Genomic DNA, 26,552 nt, shown 5'->3' on the forward strand with positions numbered 1-26,552 from the left:
CCAATCTACACCTGTGGAGCCTAATCCCCTGGAACCTCTTTCTACAGTACGACTGGAAAATTTACCATGTAGGCTGGGTATTATTAATAACTGTGCTATTCTATCTCCTGGTGAAATTACTGATATACCCCTTGGAGAACTGGCTATAATTTTTATTTCACCTTCATAATCGGGATCAATTACCCCAGGACTTATCATAAGTCCTTTTAGAGTAGAAGAACTGCGTCCCAATAATATGCCTACTGTTCCTTGGGGAAAAGATCCTTTTACCCCTGTGGGAATGATTTGAACTCCCATCTCTGGAGTTAGTACTGCTTTGGTGGAGGCGCAGATGTCCAACCCTGCGCTCCCTCTGGTTTGTCTAATGAGGGATCTAATGGATAATGTGTCCTGGGCACTACCCTGATGGTGTTGCTGGGTTCCTCCAGTGCCCCATATATTTGTGGTCATGGGCCCCGGAGCATTGGGCCCCCCTGTCCATTTTTTGGCAATGGAGCCCCATGCCTTTCTCCACAATATCGTGGGTAAATATCTGGTCCTTGTCCGTTTTTTGATAACGGAGTACCCTCTATGGTGGTTTGAGAACGGCATTCATTAGCCCAATGTCTCCCTCTATGGCATCGTGGGCAAATACCCGGCATTCTACCCCTTTGATACCTAGTTTTGTTAAACCCTCCTCCTATGAGGCAACTCCCTTTAAAATGTCCTGTTTATTCACAATTGTAGCATGTTTTTGGCCTGGCATCTAAAGCCTGTTGTACTGCAGCTGCCAAGACTTGCCCTTGTTCATTAATGTCTCTACATAATTTAATATATGTGTTTAAATCTTCATGTTTCCATGGTCTAATGACCTCCTTGCACCATTTGTTTGCTTGCTCATAGGCTAGCTGTTTAATTAATGGCATTGCTTGCTCTGTATCCCCCAAAACTCTGGTAGCTGTTTGAATAAGCCTATCTACAAATTCAGGGTAAGGTTCATTAGCTCCTTGTATTACCTTAGATAACTGACTTTGTAAATCTCCATGTCCTTGTAAAGTTTTTCATGCCCTAACCGCATCTGCAGCAATTTGTGAGTATATGGCAGGATCATATGCAATTTGTTGCAGCTGACCCTCATAAGGTCCTTTTCCTCACAACATATCTAGATTTCTCTGAGGATACCCGGCTGCTGCATTTCGCCTAGCCGTCTCCGTGCAAAATTCCTTATTGGCAACCTTCCATAACAGGTATTGTCCTCCATTTAGCACAGCTTTACACATACTAGCCCAATCTGCCGGCGTCATGTCCAAGTTGGTAATGGTTTCGACCAAGCTTACAGTGAAGTGTTGAGGGCCATAAGTTGTTACAGCCTCTTTTAGCTGCTTCACTATTTTGAAATCTAGAGCACGGTGAATTCGCTGCCCTCCTGCCTGCTCAAGTACAGGGCATGCCAATCTTTGAGGTCCTCTCTCAGGATCCCATCTATCAACTACGGGGATTGGGGGCCCCCCAGCATATGTTGTCTCCATAGGTGGAGCTACTGGTTGGACACTTACGTCCTCTGGTGATAGAAAGGTGTTAGTAGCAGTCTCCTGTTGTAACTTTTCCCTTGATGGCTTTTTCTGCTCTAAACTTTCTTCCCCTTTCTGACGATCTTGAGAGGCCTCCTCTTTTTCTTGATCTAAAATGTCTTCTCCTTGACTAAGCAAACAAGATTGTACCAACGTCCATAACAGTAATGTGCCAACTGGCAGAGTTCCTGGGCTTTCCTTTTCTATCCTTTTTAAATCTTCAACGTATGCCCTAACTGTTCTTGATTTTACTGGGGTGCCTCCTTCCTCTAATAATTTACTTAACATTTTTTCGTTTTTTTTTACTAATTTTTAATTCCATATTTCCGTGACGAAGATACCCCTCACTAAGATAATGCAAAAAAAAACCAAGACAAAATGAAACAAAAATGGAACAAAAATTCATTATATCAGCCTTTCTATCCTCCTGAAATGTCCATCCGTCCTTTCTCCCTATCTGTTCCTCAGACACAAATAGTTTTTCCTGGGGCTGGGATGTGGCTCAAGCGGTAGCGTGCTTGCCTGGCATGCGTGTGGCCCGGTTCGATCCTCAGCACCACGTACAAACAAGGATGTTGTGTCTGCTGAAAACTAAAATAAATAAATAAATATTTAAAAAAAAAAAAACAAAAAACAAAAACAAAAAAAAAACAAATAGTTTTTCCTCAGATGTGAGCGGTTTTTCTTCCGTCCCACCCATCTCCAGGGACTGGCAACTTAAAACAAAGCGAAACAAAACGAAAGAAGAATCTTTAAATGGTTACCCATCCTCTCGCACTGTCCTCAGGAGTGAGCAGTTTACCTTATCACTTACCCTCAGGCGTTCCCCGCACGGGCCACCAATTGCCACAGTCTGGCTGGGCACAAATCACGAGCCACTCAAGCAGGAACAAACTTTATTTCCGAACTCCCCTGAACGCCACCCACGCGGTCCTTCCAGTGACACCACACACCAACTGGAACTCCCTCCACTGGAACCTCACCAACCAACGCGAACTCCCCAGGAATCCCCACGAAAACTCCAATGTAGCGGGCGCCCGAGGCGGACAGCAGGGGTCTATATACAATTGAATACACAGCTTGTTTCAATTCAGCATCATCTTAATGGCTCGCCTCTCAACCATTACTTCTGGCAAAATGCCAGGGGTCATTCCGACTCCCTGTGGCTCTCAACACTTGTAGAGTAACCAGCATTCAACATTGTGAACCTTATGTATGCTGCAAAATGGTGGCAAATAGAGTTAAAACTCACGTGCTTCAGAGCACCTAACACCCCAGACCTTCCTGGGGGATATGAAGTTGAGAGTAAGGTAGGTGCTACTCCCGGCTCCAAGAGGCCATGATCTGCACCATCATGATGTCTCACCATCATACATTTTTTTCAGGTCATCTGGACAAGGACATTTCTTATCTCATGGAGGTTCTGACACACCTTTTTAAAAAAAAAGTCAAGAAATTATGAGTCAAGCATCTCGAACCCTAACGTCACAGGCAAAGCCTCATTTTTACGGAATATAAAGCACTCTGTTTCTTCCACGTCCAGCAGCTCGTCCAGAGAAGCCACCACCAAGTCATGGTCCTGTAGCATCTCTGGGTAGCGGGAGATGGCGCGCTCGATCCTGGCCGACCGTCGCACGGGAGTGATGAGCTTCATGTCCTGTACTTCGGGCATCCCATTTATTCTGTGAGAGCAAGAGATATTGTCAAAACCTTCAAAAGAACCCTGCTGCTCTCCTGTGCTTCCTGCTCCATAACAAAACAGATGCTTCCAGAGCAGCTCTCCTCCTACAGGGGCTCTTCCTGACTTCCAGGGCCTCCCAGATGCCACCCGCTCTTGGGTGGAGTGAGCACTGGGCGTTAGGGGACTAAGGGTGCAGCGTGGCCTGGCTGATGGGAGCCACTCTGCAGGGGCTGTTGTTTACCCCATGAACTTTCAAAAGAGTCACCAGGTTTCAAGGAAAGGGCTTAACACCAAACTCGGTTGGTCTGATATATTTTAAGATTCTTTCTAGCTTTGATAGTAAATTATTCAAAAAAACAATTTTTAGGATGGTGGCCAAACTACAAACTGAAAGGGAAACAAACGGGCATCTTTCTCGTACTCCTGTGAGTGCGCTCTAGTGAGCAGCACCCAAGGACAGGGCGTGGAGGTCCTTTCACAGCGACTGATCACATTATCTTAGGTTTTCATAGTGAGTTCTGAACCAGCAATGGGTGACTTTCAGATCATCTGCCTGCTGCCATCCACCATGAATGGGTAGCGGTGGGGAGACTGTGTCCAGGAGAGTAGGTTAGGCCGGGTGGAGGCCCAGTGATGCTTTCCAGGGAACTAAGGCAAGCACTGTGGCCCTGGTGCTCTTACTTGGGATTTTCTCAAGACTGTGAGGAAAGGAGTGATGCTGGGCTTTCTCTTTAGGAAGTGAAGTCGACACCCCAACACGGACCCTTCACAGACTTGTTAAAACAGCAGACTGCTCTGGCGGGCTCCAGTGGGGCCACTCAATTGCCCTCTGGTTCTCAGTGGGCTATTCAGCGCCTCTTATATGGCTCTAGAGTTGCTTCTGCCTGGACCCTGGGCCACCCACCTCCCCACAATTGCACCAGGCTGGTGGGAAGGTAGGAAGGACCCCCAAATGCTGGGCAGAGGAGAGAAGAGGTAGGCTTGTCCCGGGAAGGGGAGAGTCCATTCCTGTATCCTCCTGACCAGCAGTGCGCTCCCCTGTGCAAGGTGCATCTCAGCAGGGGTGGGGGCATGGTATGTGCAGAGAAAGAACAGACCCTCCATCAGTGGGTGGCTGGACCTCAGGTGAGACAGAGGTATCCAGCCTGGTGGAGGTGAAGTGACCCAGGTGGTGGGGTCTGTGACCCCCTGGCAGGGGCATACCTTGGGATGGGGGCAATCTGTAATTTGATGCCAGTGTGACCATGCTGCTCTGCCTGGGGTATTGGGGGTGCTGCTGTGGCCTGGTCCCTCTCTTCTGCAGGACAGGGCTGTCCAGGATCCATCTTGTTGACCAGCTCTTCCACTGAAGTGATATTAGTTTCAGCAACTAAAGCATCAGAGCTAACACCTGTGTATGAGGGTCAGGGAGGAAAGTGAGACTTGGCAACTGGACACTAACATATACGACGATGCCCCCTGGTCCTCGTGGACTCCGTGTGTTCAACAAGCTGTGATTAATCCGAAGAGGTCTTCTGACTAGTTTTTCCTGCTGAGCCCCACAGCCATACCCTGTGACACCTAGCCCCCCAGACAGCTGTGGGTTTCTGCCACTTGAGGACGGGTCTTTGAGACCTTTTCAACCCTGACCACATATATCTCCAACCTCTTAGCCACTCTAGGAGAGCTCTCTCGGGACTGCTCCTGCTTTTCCACCTGACACCACCCCAGATCAATTTTCTCGATTCACTGGTGCTAGCTCTCTCAGCCCCTGACCTCTCCTACCCAGGACTGCCACAAGGCTGTTACCTTAGACAGTGAGCAAGAACTGTCTTGTCTCAGTGGAATTCTCAGATACCCAGTCACCACGATCAACATAGAGAGGTCCCTCAGCCTGGGACAGCAGATTCTGAGCCTGGCTGAGCCTGGAGAGAAGTCGCAGGCAACGGGGGCACTGAGTCCTGCTCCCTCTTTCTACTACTTGGGAGGACGCTGCCCAGCGTCCCTCCTGGGCTCCTACTGAGTGTATTTACTCTATTTCCTAAAGTAGTAGGCTACTTCACTGTCATTCCACTTGGTGATCCCCAGTTCAATCCACTCTCAGGGCTGGGGATATGGCTCAGCTGGTAGAGAGCTTGCCTCGCATGCACAAGGCCCTGGGTCCAATCCCCAGCACCATCAAAAAAAAAAAAAAAATCCACTCTTAAAGAAAATTTTTTTACCTTCTGAGATAATAAGATATGCTTTGTTTTCTAAATATAGCTTGCTTTTTCTTTCCATTCACATAACAAGTATTATAAGCAATTATATTCACTGTGTTTGGCACAATGGTTCGCACAGAAGGTCCTGTGAATGGACAGCTAAGTGAAGAGATGTTGAGATGGCCATTTTTGAAGAGATAACATGAATTTGGATGACTGAGCGGTGGTGGGTTCATTAGTACTGACCCTATGACTGAAACCCAGGGCCTTCTCCCTTTTGCCCTTTGTCTCCCCCACCTGGGACCTCAGGAAGCAGGGCAGTTCATCTTGGTTCTCTGGTGGAAACCAACTTTGCTCAGTACGAGGCAAGCATCTGCTTGTGAAAACAGAAACCAACCAGCTGATGACGATGCTGAGAAGGGCAGGCCGTGCAGAGGCAGAAGGGAGAGGTTTCAGGGGACCACGAAGCTCTATTCCTATGTGCTCCTGGATGGTTATTGTACAGCTAGAGGAAATGAATTTAAATGCAGAAGTAACAGTACCTTCTGTGGTTCTGGCTGATTCTTGTAAAATATTAAGAACAACTTCCCGCAACTCTTGTATTGGCTGAAAGGAAGAAGAAAATAAATGAATACTGTCAAACATACTCAGAAAAAATGAGCTAAGGAACTTTAGACAACATCAAATAAACTTTCTATAATCAAAATGTTTCCTTTAAAATCTTTTTGTCTAGCTATAGATAACACCTACAAAGTTTGTTTTAAAACTTCCTGAGAAAAATGAAGGAATGGAGAGAATGCTGGTTAAGTGCTGGCACACTTGACTTTCTCTCTGAACCAAGTGCTATTTTCCCCTGAACTTGCATCACACAACTGAAGACTCTGATCACAGACAGAGAAAATGCAGCGCACATTCCTAGTGCTGCCTTGGCTTGAGGCTCATCTTCCTCATGAAGTCCCACGCCTCATTCCAGAGAACTGGAGCTAAGGGTGAGCCCACTCCTGCTCCCGTCACCCAAAGACAGTGTTTGCTAGCATTTTGGGCAACTTTCCCCAGCCTTTGTTTTCTTTTTTTAAAATTTGGCAAAACAACATGCTTAAAAAAAAAAAATAATAATAAAAACCAAAAAACCTTTATAGAAAAGTGACTTCCTGGGATAGCCTTAATTTTTTTTTCAAATGAAAACATTTTTCCACGAAGCAGAAAGTCATAAAATGAACTGTACTTTTTCACAGGAACATGGGACTGTATATCAAATTAATAATAAGTAAAATACTACAACAGAGCATGAAAGTAAGCTTTCTGTACATTTTTACAAAATCTGAATAGAAGTAAACCAAGCTCAATGAGGTGGGAATAAACATGCAGAATACACTGCAAGGAGTCTGAGTTGTATGGTACTCGTTGAATGCAGGATTTGGATTAGGGTGGTACACTGGATGCACATTTACTTCTAATCTCTTTTGAAACGCTAAAATGATAACAAAGGGGTTAAAAAGAGCCAACTGATACAAGGAATAGGAAAGAGTCAGTGGTAACCAGGTTCTGGAAGCTGGAGAAGGAAGGAAGAGAAGGAGCCCTGACCACCTTAAGAGTCTGTCCTGGGCCAGCGGCTAGCTTTGGGAACACGATTCACACCACAGGCCTCTGAAAGGTCAGGAGTGGGGGTGGGGGTGGGGCGACCAGGAGGATCATGGAGCTTCCACTCAAGTCTACCCTGCACCCCCTGAGTTCCAAGAAGTTAGTGACTGCACCACCACCTCATCCTGACAGCAAACTGGGGATCTAGCTTCCAAGTCCCTGAAGGACTTCACGCAAGGTTCAGGGTGCCTGACCACTGAACAAGGGACAAAGGGAGCTTTCAGGTTGAGAGTTGAGGGTCCTGGCTCTACTCTCCCCAAAACCGGCACAAGGTTTCTACCTCTGGGGGAGGAGAACAAAGAGCCCTCTTTAGAGAATCTGACCTGTTTAAACAGAAAGACCTAAGGTACTGATACAGAGGTTCTCTGACCAATCAATGCAGCCACCACCCTGTGGTGAAGTATCCAGAACTCTGCCCTGCCTCGTGAAACCTGGCCCTTACATGTGCAAACAGCCCCACTGCAGCAGGGTCCGAATAGACCTTTGAGAACAAGAGAGAATAAAACTCACTCATAAGAGAGAAAGCAAAGCCCTGGAGAAGAGGTGGGTAGGGAGGAGGAGGGGAACATCAGATTCCCTTCCTCCTCCCAGTGCGGGCAGGACAAGCTCTGCCCAGTGCAGGCAGGATAAGGGGACGGTGAAGAGGATCCTGAGTGGATGCAGGTGAAGGCAGGAGTGAGGAGCAATGCATCCAGCCTGGAGGAGACAGAAGCTCGCTAAGAAAAGAGACCAACAGACTAACCAGTGTTTTCCAAGTATTTAGGAATTTAGAAAATTAGAAGTGTGAAAACTAATTACATAATAAATACTTTGAAAACTAAGCAAAAGCAAAACTAATGCTAGGAAAACTAGAAGTCGTGCTTGAAAGTCAAAGCCACCAGGGTGCACACAGTCAGGTACTTCTTACATGTGCACCACAGTGTGATCGCTAAAGTGCCTGAGGCTTGCACACTGCTCTCGTGGAAGTGTGAAGGACGGCAAAGAGCCCTGGGTGTGTGAAGAGTGCCCAGTTCCTTGTCCCACACAGCCACAAGTACACACGCCTAACCCTGAAAACCACGATTCTGAAGCTTCACAGGTAAAAACAGAAAGATAATCAGTTTGTCCTGGGAGGTAGGAACCGGGAAGGGAGGGAGGCAGAAGTCTTGTACGAAACTTACTGAACTACTGACTGTTTACACTGTGAGCATATGAAACACCAAACCAGCATGGAAATAAGAACTACAGACTGGGCAGGAAATGGAAAATGACAGTGAGTTACAAGAGAAATGAGGTTATTAGAAGCAGTCTTAAAAAAAATAATAATAGTGTTTTTTCTTTTCCTAGGTTTTAGAATCAAAAGTTTTTTTTTTTCATGAAATGGTTCTGAATTATTGCTATACACTGAATGTGCTGATTTAAGTTTACTTTCAGGTTCTTTCTGGTCAAGTTCTTTGTAAGCCTTGTATATTGATGTTATAACTTTCTGTGCTATTAAGTTTCCATAACTGCTCATTTCTACAGTTAGCATTAAATGAGACATGGTCACGTGATAAGAAAACTGATTCTATTGGTGACTCTGCATTCTCTGAAATACACACTTTATTTAATGCATCCATCAAGGACACACTATACTGCATACCCTAATTATAACTTTGTGAGGTGAGTTAGAAGTTCAACACTACATTATACGGCTGTCATGTTGCAAACAGAAATCACAGGAGAAGGCTGTCACCCACCCAAGACAGACACTCACTGTGGCCCCGTTTCTAATGGCCTCTTCGTAGAGCCCGATGACATCAAAGGTGCCTTTACTTGCCAGTAGCTTTGCTTTGCAGATCCAGAATTTAGCAAACTTTTCAGCCTCGGGAATGCTGGACAATATGGTAAATACTTCATTGGAAAAGACACCCTGCAAAACAGAAAATGCTGAGGTGATTTTCACAGTTACTCTCACATCTCCTAATACCACAGAAGGTATGCAGATGTCGGCTTTATCTCTAATTTTCCTGAACTTTTTAACTGAGGTACAATGTATGTACGATACTTTGGATACATGTGTAGCCATTGAGATCTATGTATTTTTAGGGCTGTGGCTGTGGCTCAGTGGCAGAGCGCTTGCTTAGCATGTGTGAGGCACTGGGTTTGATTCTCAGCACCAATATAAATAAGTAAAATAAAGGTCCATTGACAAGTGAAAATACATTAAAAAAATAAACTGTATTTTCAGTGATTTTTGTCATTGATCATTAAATTTTAAGTTACATGAGACGAAGTGGACAGAAAACCTTTATCACAGCAGAAGAGAAGGAGTATGTTCTACATGTTTAGGCAGTGCAAAAACCAAATCAATCCTTCCTGCAATCAGCATTTCTTACATATTCGTAATCCTACATAGTTCTAAGAATGAGCAGTGAACAGTGGCCGGAATTTCCATATTATTCTTGACAGCAGCATGAAGGACGGCACAGGGCAGGCTGTATATGTGTGTGTGAGGGGAATTTGTGGGGTTAACTCCATACAATGGAACTTTGGGGTGGGCTTCTGGTGTGTGCCCAGAGCAGGGCAGTGACGGGGTTCGGGAGGCGGCGGGAGTGGCCATGCCCAGAAGCCCACGTACCAAGGATGCACTCAGCCCTGCAGCGTGGCTGCTCCTCCAGAGCTGCGGGACACACAAAGGTGAGCACACAGCCGAGAGCCACCCTGACCGAGTGCAGGGACAAGAGAGTCAACAAACAGGAACAAACACCAGCAAACAGCCGAGGCAGCAAAGGGCAATGAACTTTAGGATACTGCAGTCGTGTTTTCAAGTGAGAAGAGAATGCTGCTTCCATTAAACTAGAGTATGAAGAGTGGAACAGTGGGAAACCGCAGGGGAACAGAATTAGTGAGCGAGGAGCAGCTGCGGACCCTCCCAGCACTCGGTGCTGCAGGACAAACAGGCCGAGAGTGTGAAGCAAGACCTGGGAGTTCTGGGGGACACACCGAGGGCTCTGAGAGAACTCCTAGGAGGAAATGTGAGAGAAATAATCTGAACATGAACTCAAAGCAGTTGCAAAAGAAAAATTTCATGACCTGAACAAAGAAATGTTTGTTCAGACTGAAAGGCTCTCAGAGTTAAGCAGAAAGAAATAAAAAATAAATAAAAACATATTTAGGAAAGTGCCTCCCACATGCCAGGCAAGGGCTCCACCGCTTAGCTACCTCCCCCGCCTGCTTCAAACTGACAGAAGACGTTAATACATTGACAACTCTGGATGTAGGAAAGAAGACAGAGAAGCACTTTCAAATTTTCCAGGGAAAACAATGTGAAATTAGAAAAATTTCCCAACCAAACTATGATTACAGCATGTGAGCAAAGTAGACATTTTTCACAAGCATGAGGACTCAAGTTCACTATTCAAAAGACCCAAAAAGTTACGAAGGGGTAAAGTTTAGAATTCACATGGGACACCTGAAACAAATGAAACTGCAGGAAGAGTGGACTGTAAAACTCGCCACCCACGCTTAAATTCATGCCGGCCCTAACATGGGCTCAGAGGCGGTTCTTGCTGAAAGCACTGGCCCTGCATTTTGGCCTGCAGATGCAGGACCAGTAACTAACAGCAGGATAAAACCTGGCACTCTGCCTTCATCTTGAACAGTCTTCTTCACCGACTTAACTCTGGGTCAAATTCCTGCTCAGCTCTGTGCAGGCATGCTAACCACCTGAGGAGCCTTCAGCTAAAGCTGGAATCCTCCCTTGAGACTGGAGGCACCAAGGTCACAGTACCTAAGCTACTTTCAACAGATGCCCAGGCCAGCTGTGTCAGGATCCTGGTCCAGACCCCAACAGCAGCACCTAGACATCTTCAGCCATTGCTCTACACCTTCTGAGAACAGTGGAGACCTGTAAGTAGATTGAGCCAGGATGAGGCTGCTCCCTGCCCCAGCAGGAGCAAGAGCCTCATGGGTACCAAATTACAACCCCACTCCCAGCCCCAGGACCTCAGGTCTGGTAAACACCCTGCAAGCAAGTGGAGATTCCCTGAGCAGCAGCAACCTCCTTGACATCAGCAGGCCTCCGTGTGACCAAAACTGAGGTGATGATCAACAGACCAGTGTGATGAGACGGTTCAACTACACAGCCTCTTCTTCCCGCCCCAGTTCTCCCTCCAGGTAGACCTAAGGCTCTGTCAGGAAGACAGGGCTTGGGAATGCTGCTCCCTTGTCTTGACTGAAGTCCCTTTCCTGCTTTTCATCATTACATTTTCCATTTGGTTTCTGGGGTGAGTAGCCAGACCTGATTTGTGGGGAGCCCAGTGTTGGGATTCTGGCCTGGGACTTGGGTAACAACATTATTTTGTGATTTCAATGTATTATTTTATGAAATAAAACCGTATTGAACACAGAAACGAGGGAAAAATAAACAAAAAGGATTCATATAAATTGAATTACAAAATAAAATGGCAGGCTAAATTTAAACATGTGAGTAATCATAACAGGTGTTTGTGGGCTAAATATGCTTTCAAAAGCACAGTGTTTGATCTGGTTAAAAAATTTCAGCTGTATACATTCATGAGGCATTTCTAGAATAAACCAACTCAGAAAGATTTAAAAATAAAGGGGGTGGAAAAAGACTTACTAGACAAATTCTAGCAGCAAAAAGCAGGTATGGCAAGATTGACATTAGACAGAAGAGAAATCAAAGCAAGCCATGAATCTTTTATGTACATACAATATAGTCATGAAAAATAGAAAGTAAAAGTTGTCAGAAATACAAATTGACAATGACTAATCCTAATTATAGAGAAACTTCTGCACAATTCTTTCAAAAAGCAACAGATAGAGTAAACAAATAGATTATATATCCTTTTAAAACACCTCTAAAACATTTACTAAGATGATGAGAATACAAAGAAAATTTTAATAAATTCCATCAAGAATAATACACATGGGGGCTGGGTGCAGTGGTGCATGCCTGTAATCCCAGCAGCGCAGGAGGTGGAGGCAGGAGGATTGTGAATTAAATATTTACGTATAAATACTGAAGTATAAAGTAAGTAAAGTATTTCCCTGAGGTCTGTGAGCTGCTCTAGCAAATTAGTCCACTCAGAAGTGATAAGAACCCTGACTTCAGCTGGCTTCCGTTAGCCCAGGGTGGGCGGTGTTGCAGTGCTGAGCTCTCCAACTGTGGGAGGTGTCGCTATCTACAGGGAGAAGGCCTCAGAAGGGAACTGGAGGCCAGCCAGCTGATGTCGGCTGCAGAGCTAGTACCTGCAAGCTGTGTGAGGACATATCCCAATGTCCGGTCCCCAAATTGCTCTGCTGACTGTTGAGTGAGAGAGCAGGGAAAGCACCTTGTCTGGTTTCCCCTGCACTCTCCACCTCCTTGTTCTCCTGGAGCCAGTGGGTGCCAGCTGCTTTCTGCAGTCACTCCACTGTCACTTCAGGCTCCTGTTGCTGCCAGCCCTGTGTGTAGCAGAGGACATCACTGTGGGCAGCACCCACGTCCCCTCTGGCCCTGAGGGCTCTGGGCACCCAGGCTCACAGTGTGTTTTACTTCCAACAGCCACCCTGTGCCTTTTTGTATGTGTCCCCCAGGACTACCATTACAGATGGCCACACAAGTACTAATAGTGCAGCTCTGCCCCATCAGGATGACCCTGGGTAGCCTCTGCTCCACCCCATCAGGATGACCCTGAGGCCTGGCTTTCCCTGTAGCCAGAGCTTCCTGTGAGATAGTGCCAAGGTTCCCCTCCTCAGGCTAGCCTGATTCCACACTGTGGCCCTCCCATTCCTGCTCCCTCAGCCCCCTTCCTGGGAAACCTCTTCCTGCTGAGCTACTTTCACATTGATCCTCCTTTAGGTTCTGCTCCTGGGAACGCACTGATAATATTGTATCTCCAATTCCCACGTCTTTTTATTGAGATATCTGGTGTGTTTTCTGCTTTGGAAACTTGACCCTGATTGATGGAGTATTAGTTAAATTTACAGGCAAATACATAGCATTAAACATATTTGTAAGAAAATAATAAAGGCTGACTTTAATTATCTAGACTTTAAAAAGCCAGAAAAAGGACAATAAATACAATAGATGCAAACACTGGTGTACAAGAAAGAGTAATCAAAAAATTCAAAATACACACTATCACAGAGGAGCTGAGGTTGTGGCTCAGAGGAAGAGTGCTCACCTGGCATGCGTGAGGCACTGGGTTCAATCCTCAGCACCACATAAAAATAAAATAAATGTGTCCACCTACAACTAAAAAACAAATATTAAAAAAAAATCAAGAGAAATCTTTGGCAAGTCTGATTCAAAAAAGGCACAAAATTTACTACAGTTGGCTCAAGAAATACAAAACCTAAACAGACCAATAACCACAGAAAAAAGTAAAGACATTAAAAAAAAAAAAAAAAAAAAAAGACTATCACCCAAAGCAGCACACACAGTCCAGATGATGCTGTGGCAAGTTCAAAGGAAATCTCAGGTACAAACTGTTTCTTCTTAAAATTTTTTTTAGTTGTAGATGGACACAATACCTGTATTTTAATTATTTTTATGTGATGCTAAGAATTGAACGCAGTGCTTCACATGTGCTAGAAAGCACTCCGTCGCTCCAGCCCTGTACAGACTATTTTCATAGAGAGAAAGGGAAAAGCCCAACTCATCTAACAAAGTCAGCATAATACTAAGACTAGGAAAAAGAAAGGTGACCGAAGAACAAAGACAAAAATATCAAATAAAGCAACTGCAACTTGCAGAAACCAGAGCTTCGTTTCTCCGCCCGTACCAAGCACACCCACACAGCTGCCCAGACAGGTGACTGGAGTGGGGTGGCTCAGGGAGCAGCTTGCCAGGTGTAAGAGTGACAGGGAGGCCTGGTCATTTGTCTGAGTATTGTTTGAAATGATTATAATAATGTACTCATTTTTTAAAAAATATATTGAAAGGAAAAGCAAAACAAACAAAAAAAAAAGAACTGAAGTTTAATTCCACAAAGAGCAATAGCTAACGCTGAACTGGTGCTGTGAGAACACTAACCTTAAGGTTTCCTTTTTTATTAATGCCCAACATTGTTATGGTCTGTTACAAATGCTGATATGAGTTAATCAATAAGAAATAGGTTACAGATAAGAAAATATAGACTAATGAAATAGTACAGGTAATAAAATATAAGTTAAATTACAAATAAGTATAAGCCAGTAGGACAATTGTTAAGTATAAGAAATAGGAATAATTGTAGTCGAGCATAAGCAGGTACAGCCATAATGACTCCATCTTTATGGTTCCTATGTGAAAATTGTTACATAAGTTTCTTCAAATGTAAAAATATTATTTTTCTGCACTTTGTACCCTGCAAATGTACTTGGACCCAGGATGTGCTGTCTGACTCTGCTCTGCTAACTGATTTTCTCAGCCCTTGCACCCTGCTTGTTTGCAATTTGCAGATTCCATAGGATGTGATTTTCTTCCTTAAATACTGGAACCACAGACAGCCTGGTGCACTTCTGTCAGAAGGCCATTTGGGCATGATAGAAGCTCCCTGGTCAGGTAATAAAACTCTCTAATTTGTTTCAAATTTGGTTTTAGAGTGTTTTCTGAGCCCTCTCCCTGTAACAATATTACCAACCAATGGACAGAGTCCCTTTGCTTTGGTAGGGACCTTTGTTTACAAGTCAGCCCCGTCATCATTCATGTTCTTACCCTCGGTACCAGGGATGGAACCCGGGGCCTCTGCCACTGAGCCACAGCCCCGGTCCCTGTCATTTTTCATTAACATCTTCCCTTCAGGGAACCTCCTAGGCTCATACCCTTTGCCTACCACCTACTTTACCCTTCTCTGTAGAACCCAAGACACATGCAGATGCCATTTCTAGCTACCAAGGGTGTTTAGGACACTCCAGTCACAACTGGCCCCTTTGATTCAGCTGCATGTCCAAATATTAAATGTTTACTGTTGGACCTTGATACCTGGAGAAGGCAGAGTTGAAACTCCTTTGGATCCTTCCGGGGCCATGCTGCTTGGGTTATGGGTTAGTATCCTAACTTTCCTGTGCCTCAGTGTCATTTGCAAAGTGGGCATCATAATAGTCTTTATGGTGATCCTATGAGATAAGATAAGGAAAGTGCTTTACAAGAGCCAGGCACACAAGAGCCACCATTTAAGTGCTCTTCATTGTTGTTAGTACCACTAGGATTACTATTCAGTATTAAAGAGAATAGCTCGGTTTCTTTTGGGTGAGGGGGGGTCTCTGCTGTGTCTGGAGCTCACTCACCTCCTCGATGAGCTGCAGGCATTGGGTCAGAGTGCTGTTGATTTTCCTGGACAGCTCCAACTGGGCTTTCTTTTCTTTTTCTTCTTTTTCAATGTTCTTCCAGAATGAAATATTCATTTCTTCTATTACTTTTCTTTTTGTTTTAAGTTCCATAGGAGGCCGCTTATAGATTTTCCCCTTAGATTTCTGCCATTCTTCCAGTTGTTTCCTGTTACGCAATTGAAGGGGACAGAGATGATTTCATTTAAACAAAATGTCATCTAGCTTCTAGAGTATATGATCAGGTTTGTCTACGCCTTCGACTACAAAGTCAGAAGAATGGAGTCAGGGACAGTTTACACCCAGCACTGGCAGCACCTGGCTGCTCCCAGCCAGCAGAAGGCAGATGACAGGATGATGAGGATTTAGTCTTCAATGCTAAGATTCTTCTCATTGTTGCTCTCTAAGGTTTCCATTTACCTACACACCAACTCAGATGCATGCTTTCCTGAGACACCCTCCAGCTGAGAGCCTGACTCTGCACTCCATTTCTCCCCACTAAGCTGTCACTCAACCCAGACCAAACCAACAATTGTACCTCAACAGGGTCTTGGTGCTCAAAGTGCCCCACTTCCCTCAGGTCCTCAGCCCCCTCCTGACTACGGAGTTCCCTTTCTTTTATGAACTAGATATGTGATTTCAGGACTCTTTATATGCAGCTGTTCTCTGATGTCATTGAGTCCTAACCCTCGCTCTCCTCCACTGTTCACATTCTACCCTCCTGCTTCTAAGCAGGTGATATGGTACTTTTGGGGATGTGCCAACATATGTAGACTCTAGTGTTTAGATGGAGGGTCTCTAGCTTCTTTAAATTATGACCATGTATTTGTGATTTGCAAATGTACCTTTCAGCCCAGGTCTCTCTCTGCAGCCCTTTTGTAAAACCCACTGCATAGCTGATCCTTATGCCTTCACACTGACCATGGACTCAGCGATAGAGGCTGAATCCCTAGGGGCAAAGTCAGGTGCTCTCCGCTCTCCTGGCGCCTAGTCCGCTGCAGGCCCTTGGGGAGACAATGAGTGACTCACCCACTTTCCACAGTCTCTGGTCCTTTTGTGATTAAGTATTCAACATGCCACATGCAATCTTATGACTGCGTCCCTGTTTTCTGATCTGCACTAGCAGCTTGAGGGCAGGGACCCTGACTCGCACCTTGGTTGGCTCAGAATCTTTGCTTTTCTGAGCTTTCTGCTCAGAAAGCTTGCCTGTCACCAGCCTTAGGTCTCAGCTCAGATGTCACCACTGAAAGTACCTCCCCTGACACTTCTATCTAAAGTGTGTTATTTTCTGTCTCTGCAGGAAGGCAAAGAGTCTTCTGGTCTCCCAAGATCAAATCCTGCCTTCACCCTCCTGCTACCTGTGAGAGCCTCTTCTAACTTTACACACTCCTTTCATTCTTGCCAGGAATCTACTCACTTTCCGCTCCAATATACATAATTGCCTCTCTTGGGAGGTTCAGCCACATCCTGAGACTGTCTGGTCTTAGGCAACAAAAGCACAAAATCCTCTGGCTCAGCTTCTAGCATCCGTGTATGTCAGTGCCAAGCCCCAGCAACTCAAGATCCTGGCTTTCCCCTGAACTCCACTTGACAGCTGCTCCTCTGGGCTTGAGCTCCCTCTCCAAACCTGATCTGCTCAGACCCGTGGACGCTGCCGTTCCTGCCTCCCTGATAACCATACCAACTCAACCAGGGTCTATTTAACAAAGAGCTACCATCTTCCCTCTGCCTGTGTGGACTTGCCACCCTAGCTCCCACTAGCCCGGCTGCCTGAAACTGCTTGGTCCCTGCAGGTGCTTCTGTGTGAAGAGTCTACATCTTCAACTGTTTCTTACCCAATCTCTGTGTTTCAACTATTTTAAGAACATTTTAAAGCATGTATAAAATTATAGAGAATGATCAATAACATGTATGTATCACTAGTTCTTTCAAGACTTGATATTTGTTATAGTTGCTCCAAATCATCTTAGGATGTAGCTACAAATTACTTAGAAGTTATTATTTATGGCCTATTTCCTGACTAAATATTATTTATTCTTTTTTTTGGTACTGGGGATTGAACCCAAGGGCGTTTAACCACTGAGCCACATCCCCAGCCCTTTTTTATATTTTATTTACAGACAGAGTCTCACTGAGTTGCTAAGGCTGGCTTTGAACTTGGGATCTTCCCGCATCAGCCTCCTAAGCTGCTGGAATCATAGACATGCCCCACCATGCCCAGCTGACCAAGTATTCTTGATGGTCAATTGTCTAATTTTCTCACTTAAGCTGCAAAATTTTGGAAGTAAAACAACATACCTTCGGTCCTCTGCTGTCACCCTCTTTTGGGTGTTTGGGTTAGTTTGGGTCCCCCTTAGGACTTCTCTCCCACGAATGGCTGTGAGTCCAGCTTGAGTTCTGGGAGCTGTCTTGTTCAGAAAATGGCTCTGGGGAAAAGCCTTCTTCAACTTGGAGTCCACAGTCTGTGCTTTCTGTTCAAAGTTTTTGTACTTATTTTCATTGGTTCCATTTGCTCTTATGTTGGGAGTGCTTGGAACAACTGAATTAAGCCTGCCAGTTATCAGGTGGGGCTTCTGGCTTACAGCTCTTGTTTTGTGCAGTCCACAAGGTGCCTGAGGTCTAGAACAAGGTTGTGTGGACTTCCAGTCTTGCTTGGTGCTTGCAGGTCTGTGTTGAAGTTCTCCCTGGTGTAAGCCGGGGTATGCCCTGGGTTTGGTATGTCTTGCTTCCTGTTCAGTAACAGAGTATGACCGTATGTATTTAGCCCTTTCAGCCTTTACACTCTTTATGTCCTTGACCACTGGCTTCTTTGATGCTTGAGTCTGACTAAGGGTCTGCACAAAGTGAGAAGAAACTGTCCTCAAGGGTTTTTCTCCTGGTCTTGCAAGATTTGCTCCCCTAGAGAGCTGCTGTGATTTCAGTGGTACAGTATTGATGTGTTTTTTTCTAACAAACTGCTTATTAACCCTGTCTTTCAGAACCGCATGATTCCCCAAACTTCTTCCCAGGGCTTGCTTAGGAGCCAAACTGCTCTTGGTTTGATCATGAGAGTTGGTCTTTGGCTTACTCATGGAACACAGTTCGGGGTCTGGCTTCTTCTCAGGTACCAATAAGGTGTGTGGCAAGTTCTCTTTGTTCGTCTCTTTTAAAAAGCCACCCTCAGGTTCATTTTCAACATGGGTGCCATCCACACAGTCTGCACATGGAGCATTTCCTTGACCCACTTCTTGCTGCTCTTGTGTGTCAGGTGACCTGGTGGGTTTTCTCGACAGCTCTTCTGCAGCGGATGGCCCAGCTTTATGCTGCTGGTGATTCTTGCTGGAAAGTTCCCAGTTTGGGTTAGAAGCAGGACATTTTGAGGTCAGTCTTTTTCCCTGAAGATTTGGTGGCTCCAGCTTTGGCTTCTGGGACTCTCTGATGTTGGCTGATCTAGGCTGGAGTTTAGTGCTAATGGGTCTCGTGGCTTTGCCAGGCAGAACGGCATGCTGGGTAACATGCCTCTGGGGTCCAGCAGTCTGAAAACACAAAGAAACAGACATGTAAAAAATTCATACTAGCTCACTGTTTTTAAAACAATGAAAAAATAACTGTTTAAAACATGTGCTAGAAAAAATTAGTTGTTTTATTTAGAATTTAATTTAAGAAAGTTGAATCCTGGGAAAGGCTCACCTCATTAATAGATTTTATAACTTGAGCTCCTATCAGAAGTGTATCAGAATTCTTTTAGCTTGAATTTTTGTGAATACACAAAAACTGCTGTTTCAACAGTGACTTTTCCTAAAGCAAACAGTGCTTGCTGAATGCTTGTTACATTTCAACGCCCGGTCTTCCCATAGACCTTGGGAAGACATCCTGAAGACCTGTTACATACAGGGCCTCTCAACAGATTCCTCCTTGCACTTTGTATAGCTTAGCTAAACCCCCTGCTTTCATTAATGGCACAGTTTCAGGTAAAACCCTCTATCTTGCCGGAGACCAGTGACGAGAAGCCAGACAGGTGGCAGATGACAGGCTGGGAAGCCTGAGTTGTATTTGAACAGCTCTCAACAAGCATCCAGTATCCTGGAAGGAGTCAGTCAGCCAGGACTTTAAGGTCAGACCCCCTGTTACTAATAAGCAGATGTTTTAGTCATGAGATTTAATTTTGGATGAGAAAGAAAGAACCAGGTTAAAGAAAACTGAAAGCTAGGGAGGGGAGTTTGGAATTAAGAAGGTAAATAAAAGGGGCTGGGGATATAGCTCAGTTGGTAGAGTGCTTGCCTCACATGTGCAAGGCCCTGGTTTCAATCCCCCCCCCCCCCCATCACCACCACCACCACCACCACAATAAACTCTGAAGAAGGTAAAAAAAAGGTAGAAGCCAGTGAAAGCAATTGCTCAAAAAGGTGACCCTGGCACACTTAAGCACGGACATCTCCAGGAGAAGATCTGCAAGTGTTAGAGCGACCTACGGCTCTCTTGTTTTTGACTTTCAATACTGTGAGGAATTGCTATGTAACCTGGGGGAGTGTGTGAAGGAGGTCTGTAACCAGATGGCTTGTCATTAAGGGCAAAGAGCTACCTGCCCTGAAACAGTACTGGCATGTGGTGTTGCTGTGAGCGGGATGGGGGAGGCGGAGGGATGGGGTGTACCCACACGTTATGCCTTGGGCCCCAGCATTGACACCTGCCTCAGATTTCTATATCACCACTTAAGAAAAAAGTGGGGATGTGGGTATGAAAGCTTCCACACTATGTTATTCACCACTTAACCCATACAATTTGGTGTGTTTTAGCATATTTACAGAGTTGTACAGTGATCACTACTGCCAAATAACAGAACATTTTCATTGCCCCAGAAAGAAACTGGGAGCTTGTCCGTAGCCCCGACCCACTGCCCGCTCTCCACTGCCCTCAGCACCAGGTCTGCTCTCTATGCCGTGCCTTCTGAACATGCTGCATAAATGGGATCATGCAACACAAGGCACATGGTGCCTGGCTCCTTTCACTTACCAGAATGTTCCCCAAAACTGACATGTTACAGCATGTGCCAGTGCTGTCACTTTTTATAACTTAATAAAACTGAGCACAAAGCTCAGAGGTTCCCACATAGCACCCTCACACGGGCACTTCATTGCACTTTCACAGCCAAGTGACACTGCAAGTACGGCTGTGCGTATTTCAGTTACCCCTTCATTAACTGATGGACATTTGGGTCATTTCCACTTTAGAGGTGTTATGAATAATGTTGCCACAAATATTTGTGTACCAGTTTTTTTTTTCAAAAAATGTTTTTCTTATTAAATCAAACTACTCATATTTATGAATAATATATTTGAAAACCGTGTTTTTTTGTTGGTATCATCTATCATTTTTATTATTGGTGACTTTCAAAGTGGATTTTTAAAAAAATTGTAGATGGACACATTACTTTAATATTTATTTTTATGTTGTGCTAAGGATCAAACCCAGGGCCTCACACATTCTAGGCAAGGGCTTTACCACTGAGCCACCATCCCAGCACCTGGATATTTCTTTTAAAAGACTAACTTCTACTTACAGGTTTAGAAGGTGGAGGTTTCAGGCAATTATTCTTGGCTTTCAGATAAGGCCTATGAAAGGTAAAACACAATTAATCCTGAGTACAGGAGGATCAGCAAACCTTGAAAGCACAGTGATTAAAATTATGATTAGAATTTTAAATTATTATAACTTCTGTGTGTGGTAAAGTAATTCAAAAATTATAATAAGTCTTCTTACTGTCCCTTTCTTTCCTCTGTTCTCCTCCTGGAAGACCCCAATTGCTCTTACCCATTTTCTGTGACCCTTTCAGAGATATTCTATGCTTAAATGTAGCATTCCAATAGTATTAATGAAATATATGTGTTCTCTTCATTTTTGTGCAGTCTTATTAATTCAAACATGGTTCCTTGAATAATGCAACATGGCGGAAGCTGAAGATAAGAGAATTGCTTCCGTAACAAACTTCCTTGTTATACGTATCTCCAAGTAGTGAATTTCCAGGGGGAAAATAATTTATAGTTGACTCTTCATATCTCTGGGTTCTACATCTGTGGTTTTAACCAACCTTGGGCCAAAAATATTTAGGGGGAAAAAAAAAAAACCCACTAAAAACACTGCATCTGTAGTGAACATGTACAGACTTCCCCCCCTTGTTAGCATTCCTTAAACAGTATACTCTAACTATTTACAGAGCATTTATTTTGTATTAGGTATTACAAGTAATCTGGAGATGATATAAAGTACACTGAAGGATAAACATAGGTTACATGGAATACTACATCATTTTATAAAGGAACTTGAGTATCCACAGATTTGGTACCTGTGGGGGAATCCTGGAACCAATTTCAGGTGGATACTGAGGCATGAATATAATTTAAAAAGTAGGGGCATAACATGAAATCTAGCTAGTAAAATAAAAATGAAAAAAAAGGAGATCAGGGCAAAGTTCAGAAAGATTCAGTCTACATGAACCAAAAGAATCGCTAAACAGAGGCTTCTATTATCTGTAACATAAGCCCTGGCGGGCAGAGACCTCTGTATCATTAAGTACCATGTCTCTCACAGTGAGAGTGACTGACACACAATAAGTATATATTTTGGAGTAAATGATTTTGGTTCACTTAATAAAGAAAATAGAGTTGTAAAAACCCAAGATAAAACATAGGGTGAAAGTAAAGTTTGTAAAATCTAATTTTCAGACAAAAACTGAGTGGGAAGAAAATACATCTATGCCAAACAGGAGGGATAAATAACACCATGGAAATGGTAAGGTGCTGACAAAAGGTATTAGGGAAGCAGTTATGTTCTTTCCACCCCAAAAGCAAGTGCTAAGAGAATGGTCAAAGAGCACCCTCAGGCGGGAGGATGCCAGCAGGCCACTATTGGGGACATATAACCGGCTCCCCCGCTGTAGCAAGAACGCCAGAACCAGGACAGTGCACCTCCTCCACCAAGGATTGCCATCTCGAGGATCAGTTTTCCCAGGACTAAGAAGGGACAAGAAATGCTAACGGCATGGTGTGCAATGCTGTGACCCTTTCCCCCTTCCTTTGGGGGCTGTTACAATAACAATGCTTAAGTCTTTGCCAGCATACTAGAAACTTCCCAGGGGTTTTGGTCATGTCTGGCCTGAGAAGTTCTTTTTCAGTTATCATCGGATACTAATGTGGGTTGAATAAGGTACAAGCAAATGGCTATGTTTTGAAAAAGCTTTAAATTACTATTCGCACTGAGGGCAACAAAACTGGCATAATTGTGGGTAGACAAACTCACTTGGTGTTTTGATCCTTCAGTTTTCCCTTGGCTGCTAAATACTCCTGGAGCTTTCTTTGCCGCTCTTCTGCAAAACAGGTGAGCAACAACAGATCTTTAGTTTGAGATTTTCACCAGTTCATTTATATTCTAAAAGATGACACTTTTTTTGTTTGTAACATGTTACAAAATCCCCAGTCCTACAGGTTTGCCTTCAAGCTATAAGAACATCCATAATATTATTAAAATGCCAGGCCTATACTAAGCTCTTTACTTCTTTTAATCCACACAACAATCCTGTGAGATATTTTGCAGTTGGAAATCCAGAAAGTAAATGACAGGCTTAGTTATCCAGTTAGTCTGTAGCAAAGCCAGGATTTGAAAATATGTTTATTAGAGCCCAGAGCGCTTGATCACATCCACTGTTCTCAGTTAACAACACACTATGCTTTACATGAAGAAATTCTATTATTGGCCCACATGAGCTGGTGAGCTAGCCTTGGTCTTATTTTTTTTCCTAATAGAGACAATGATTTTTATCAACAACCCCCTTACATGGTTTCCTGTGGGACTACAGAAGAAACAGGCAAGGTTGGGGAGCTTATGGAAAACATCTACGGAGTAAGTTTCTAAGCAGGGGATGGTGAGGGGATGAAAAGTCCATATAGATTGAACATCCCTAATCTGAAACTCTGAAATCCAAAATGTAGAAAATTCCATACCTGACCTCATATGACTGCTTTTAGTTAAAACTATTACATAAAAGCACCTTGCACTATGTGTATCAAGTGTAAGGAAATGTAAATGAATTTCATGGTTAGATTTGGATCACACATTCAAGATAATCTCATTATACATGCAAAGTGTTCCAAAATGTGAGAAACATCTGAACACTTCTGGTCCCACGCATTTCAGATAAGGGAGACTCAACCAGTATTTCTGCCCTCAAGAAGTTCCAATCTAGTAATAGAGATAAAACAAAAAACAGTAATTAAAATATAAGGGAAAATTTTGGTGCCATATGAAAAGTTCCAAGAAAGCGGAAGGCCCCGACCTCACGAGAGGTGGGGAATAGAGAGAGAATAGATGGTTGGAAAAGACAAAAATTACTGCTTTTAAAAAAAGGGGGTGGGAGCACAGGGGTACAAAACTATTCTTAACCTCATCTAAACTGATTTGCCCTGCTCTTGCTGTCCAACTTGGATGCGGACTCATCAGACAGCTGTGAGAAAACACAGCACTGAGGTCCGCGCCAGGCAGTGTAGAGGGCAGGAGCTACAGAATGGGACACATCGGGGTTGGAGTCCCAGAGATCTGGGCACAGAGAAGCCCAACATGCGGGTTGTGGTGTAAAGCACCTAGGGCAGTGACCAGAACCTGGCAGTCATCAACAGGGATGGCTGGGAAAACCACCGGGACCCTGCAGGCATACGCGGGGTGGGGGTGGGGGTGGGCAGGAAAGGCTCCAGGCACGAGGAAGAGGTCAGGGACCGCGGGATCCCTGGCCCTCAGGGCAGATTTAGTGCAGAGCCCTTCCCTGGGCCCAAGTCCCGGAGGCAGGTGGGACCCGCCCCTTGGCCACGATCAAGTCCTGGCGGGGCGCAGAGGACTGCGCCCGGCTGCGTCTGGGGCCCTGACGGCAGGACCCAGCGCGCTGCTTCCCACCCGTGCTGAGCCCGCGCGTGGGCCTCGGTGGCTTTATCCCGAACGTGGTGGCAGTGACACCATTTTGAGGGCTGCTGCGGGCTTGCAGGTGAGATGTCGCCTGGCTCGTCGCCCTGGGTTCCGGCCCGGACTCCCCGTCGCGGAGACTGAGGCTGGCCGGCGAGGGGCTCACTCGCTGTCCCCCCTTCCTCCCCGCCCGTGTCCTAACGCTCGCAGGAACCGGGGGTTCGCCGTCCTACTCACCCGCTGCGGCGGCGGCGGCAGCGGAAAGCCCCGGTCTCACCATGACTTCTCGGTGACAGTTTTCCTTCAAAAGCCGCGCCCGGAGCCAGGGCCGCCGCTCCGCCTTCCGCGCGCTCCCATTGGCTTCCGCGGGTTTAAAACTCACCAATCGGAAGAAGGGGAGGGCGGGACGCTAGGAAGCAGACTCTTTGCGATTGGCCCTGGATCTAGTTCCCCGGGGCCCTGTGATTGGAGGAACGTGCGTCGCGAGTCTGAGGCACGCTCGAGGCGAGGTTTTGAGGTGTGCCGGGGCGCTCCGGCTTGGGCTAGCCCCGGGCCCTTGTAGGTCGGTAGCGCTGCAAACCTGGATCCCAAACGGCTGAGCAGTCCCCGCTGCTGGGCTACTGCATGAGTCCCTTCTCTCAGATCCGCGGTTTACAGGAGCCATGCAGAAATAAAAAGCAAAACCGGGGCGAGCCCGGCGCCTGCCACCAGCATCTGTCACTACCCTCTGGCGATGGGTCTCAGGCTCTTAAGTCTTGGTGCTGCAGGCTGCCTCCCGCTCCGTTTTAAAACGGAGCTTTTAGTTTAAAAAAGGTTCGTATGTGCATTGCAGGTGACAGCAAGGACAAAGGCATCCAGTCGCAAGCAGCTCAGTTGGGCGTCCTAGGTCCTGCGTGTGCGCAGCCTCCCAGTGTATGAGACCGAAATCTGAGCGCGGTGGCGCGTTCCCTCACCTCGCGGACAATCACCTGTCCGCAATCCGGAGTGCGTGAATGCTTTTGATAACCAAGAATACACCACTCCAACGGAATCTGTAGGAGAAAAAAAAATTGTAACCCTTTCTTGGGGGAAGGGTAGCTCCTTTTAAATTCTATTTTTGGTTATGGTAAGACATGGCAAATTTTACCTTTGTGTGGGGTGGGGGTGCTGGGGATTGCAAATTTTACCTTTTAAACCAGTTGCAAGCGTTACATATCTGGAAGACCACAGTTCAGTGGCATTAAGCACATCCACACTGGTGAGCAGCAGACCCCCCTGTCCCAGAGCGCTCTTCTTTCCAACTTGACCCTCGCTGCCCAGAAAGCACCAACTCCCCACTCCTGCCTCCTGGCGGTCCTTGGTGACACTTCTACCTGCCGTCTGATTTAACTAGTCTAGGTCCCTGGAGTGAGTGGTATCACTGGATGCTTTCACTCAGCATAGTGTCTTCAAGGCTCATCCTTCTTGTGACACGTGTTAGAATTTCCCTTCTAAGGCTTAATAACATTCCATTGAATGCACCTGGGGCATTTTGCTTATCTGCCCATCCCAGATGGTCCAGAGTGTTGCTTCCACCCTGTGGCTATTGTGACTAACGCTGGCTTGAAGTGGTTGTCCACTTGCCCACTGCAGGCTTTCCTTTCAGTCCTTTGGGGTGCACACCAAGAGGTGGTAGTGTCAGGTCATGTGCTAATTCTAGTTTTCGGTTTTGGAGGATGGCCATATTCTTCTCAGGGTGGCTCTTTTTTTAATAGATGTTTTTGATTTGGCCACACCAGCTGGAGGGCAGAGGGCAAGCAGGCCCAGTTGTCCCGAGTCCCAGGTGCACCTCATTCCTCTTGTTTCAGTCTGGGGTTTTTTCCTTTGAAGTGTGTTTCTCATTCAGCTGCTCTGGGGAATGTTCTTGAGTGTCAGGGAAACTGCTTGGGTTCTGGGGAGGTGGTGGACGGGGGGACAGTCACATCTGGACTCCTGCTTGTTGGGTTGCTTCACCATTTGGCTTCTCAGAAGGGCATGAGGCTACTCACCGCTCTCCTCTTTGGCCTGAGTGGGGATTTTGGAAGAGAGTGATGCTAGGGTTTCCAGATCAATGCATTTTGATGTTTACATTAGTGGTACATAATGTGCATTTTGTTCTTTTAAAAAATTTGTTCTTTTTAGATATATATGACAGTATGTATATACATACATATATCTATGTCTATACATATATCATGTATATGTCTATACATATATCATGTATATCTATATACATGATAGAGTGTATTTTGACATATTCTACATACATAGAGTTTCACTGGTCGTGTATTCATATATGAA

The 26,552-nt window shown here is 45.3% G+C and overlaps 1 protein-coding gene across 1 annotated transcript; it reads right to left on the reverse strand.

Moving 5' to 3' along the window:
• Nucleotides 1-2,431: 2,431 nt before the first annotated feature.
• Ckap2l (cytoskeleton associated protein 2 like) lies at nt 2,432-24,604 on the reverse strand. The gene is made up of 9 exons (XM_015499769.2): nt 24,492-24,604; nt 22,605-22,671; nt 20,869-20,920; nt 17,628-18,844; nt 15,291-15,498; nt 8,788-8,943; nt 5,954-6,017; nt 4,435-4,621; nt 2,432-3,232 (listed from the first exon to the last, which is right to left on the reverse strand). The coding sequence occupies exons 1-9, from the start codon at nt 24,532-24,534 to the stop codon at nt 3,007-3,009; spliced, it is 2,220 nt and encodes a 739-aa protein (XP_015355255.1). The 5' UTR covers nt 24,535-24,604; the 3' UTR covers nt 2,432-3,006.
• Nucleotides 24,605-26,552: the final 1,948 nt, after the last annotated feature.

This window comes from Marmota marmota, unplaced genomic scaffold (genome assembly GCF_001458135.2).
Source record: "Marmota marmota marmota unplaced genomic scaffold, marMar, whole genome shotgun sequence".
In the NCBI taxonomy this organism is placed as follows: domain Eukaryota; kingdom Metazoa; phylum Chordata; class Mammalia; order Rodentia; family Sciuridae; genus Marmota; species Marmota marmota.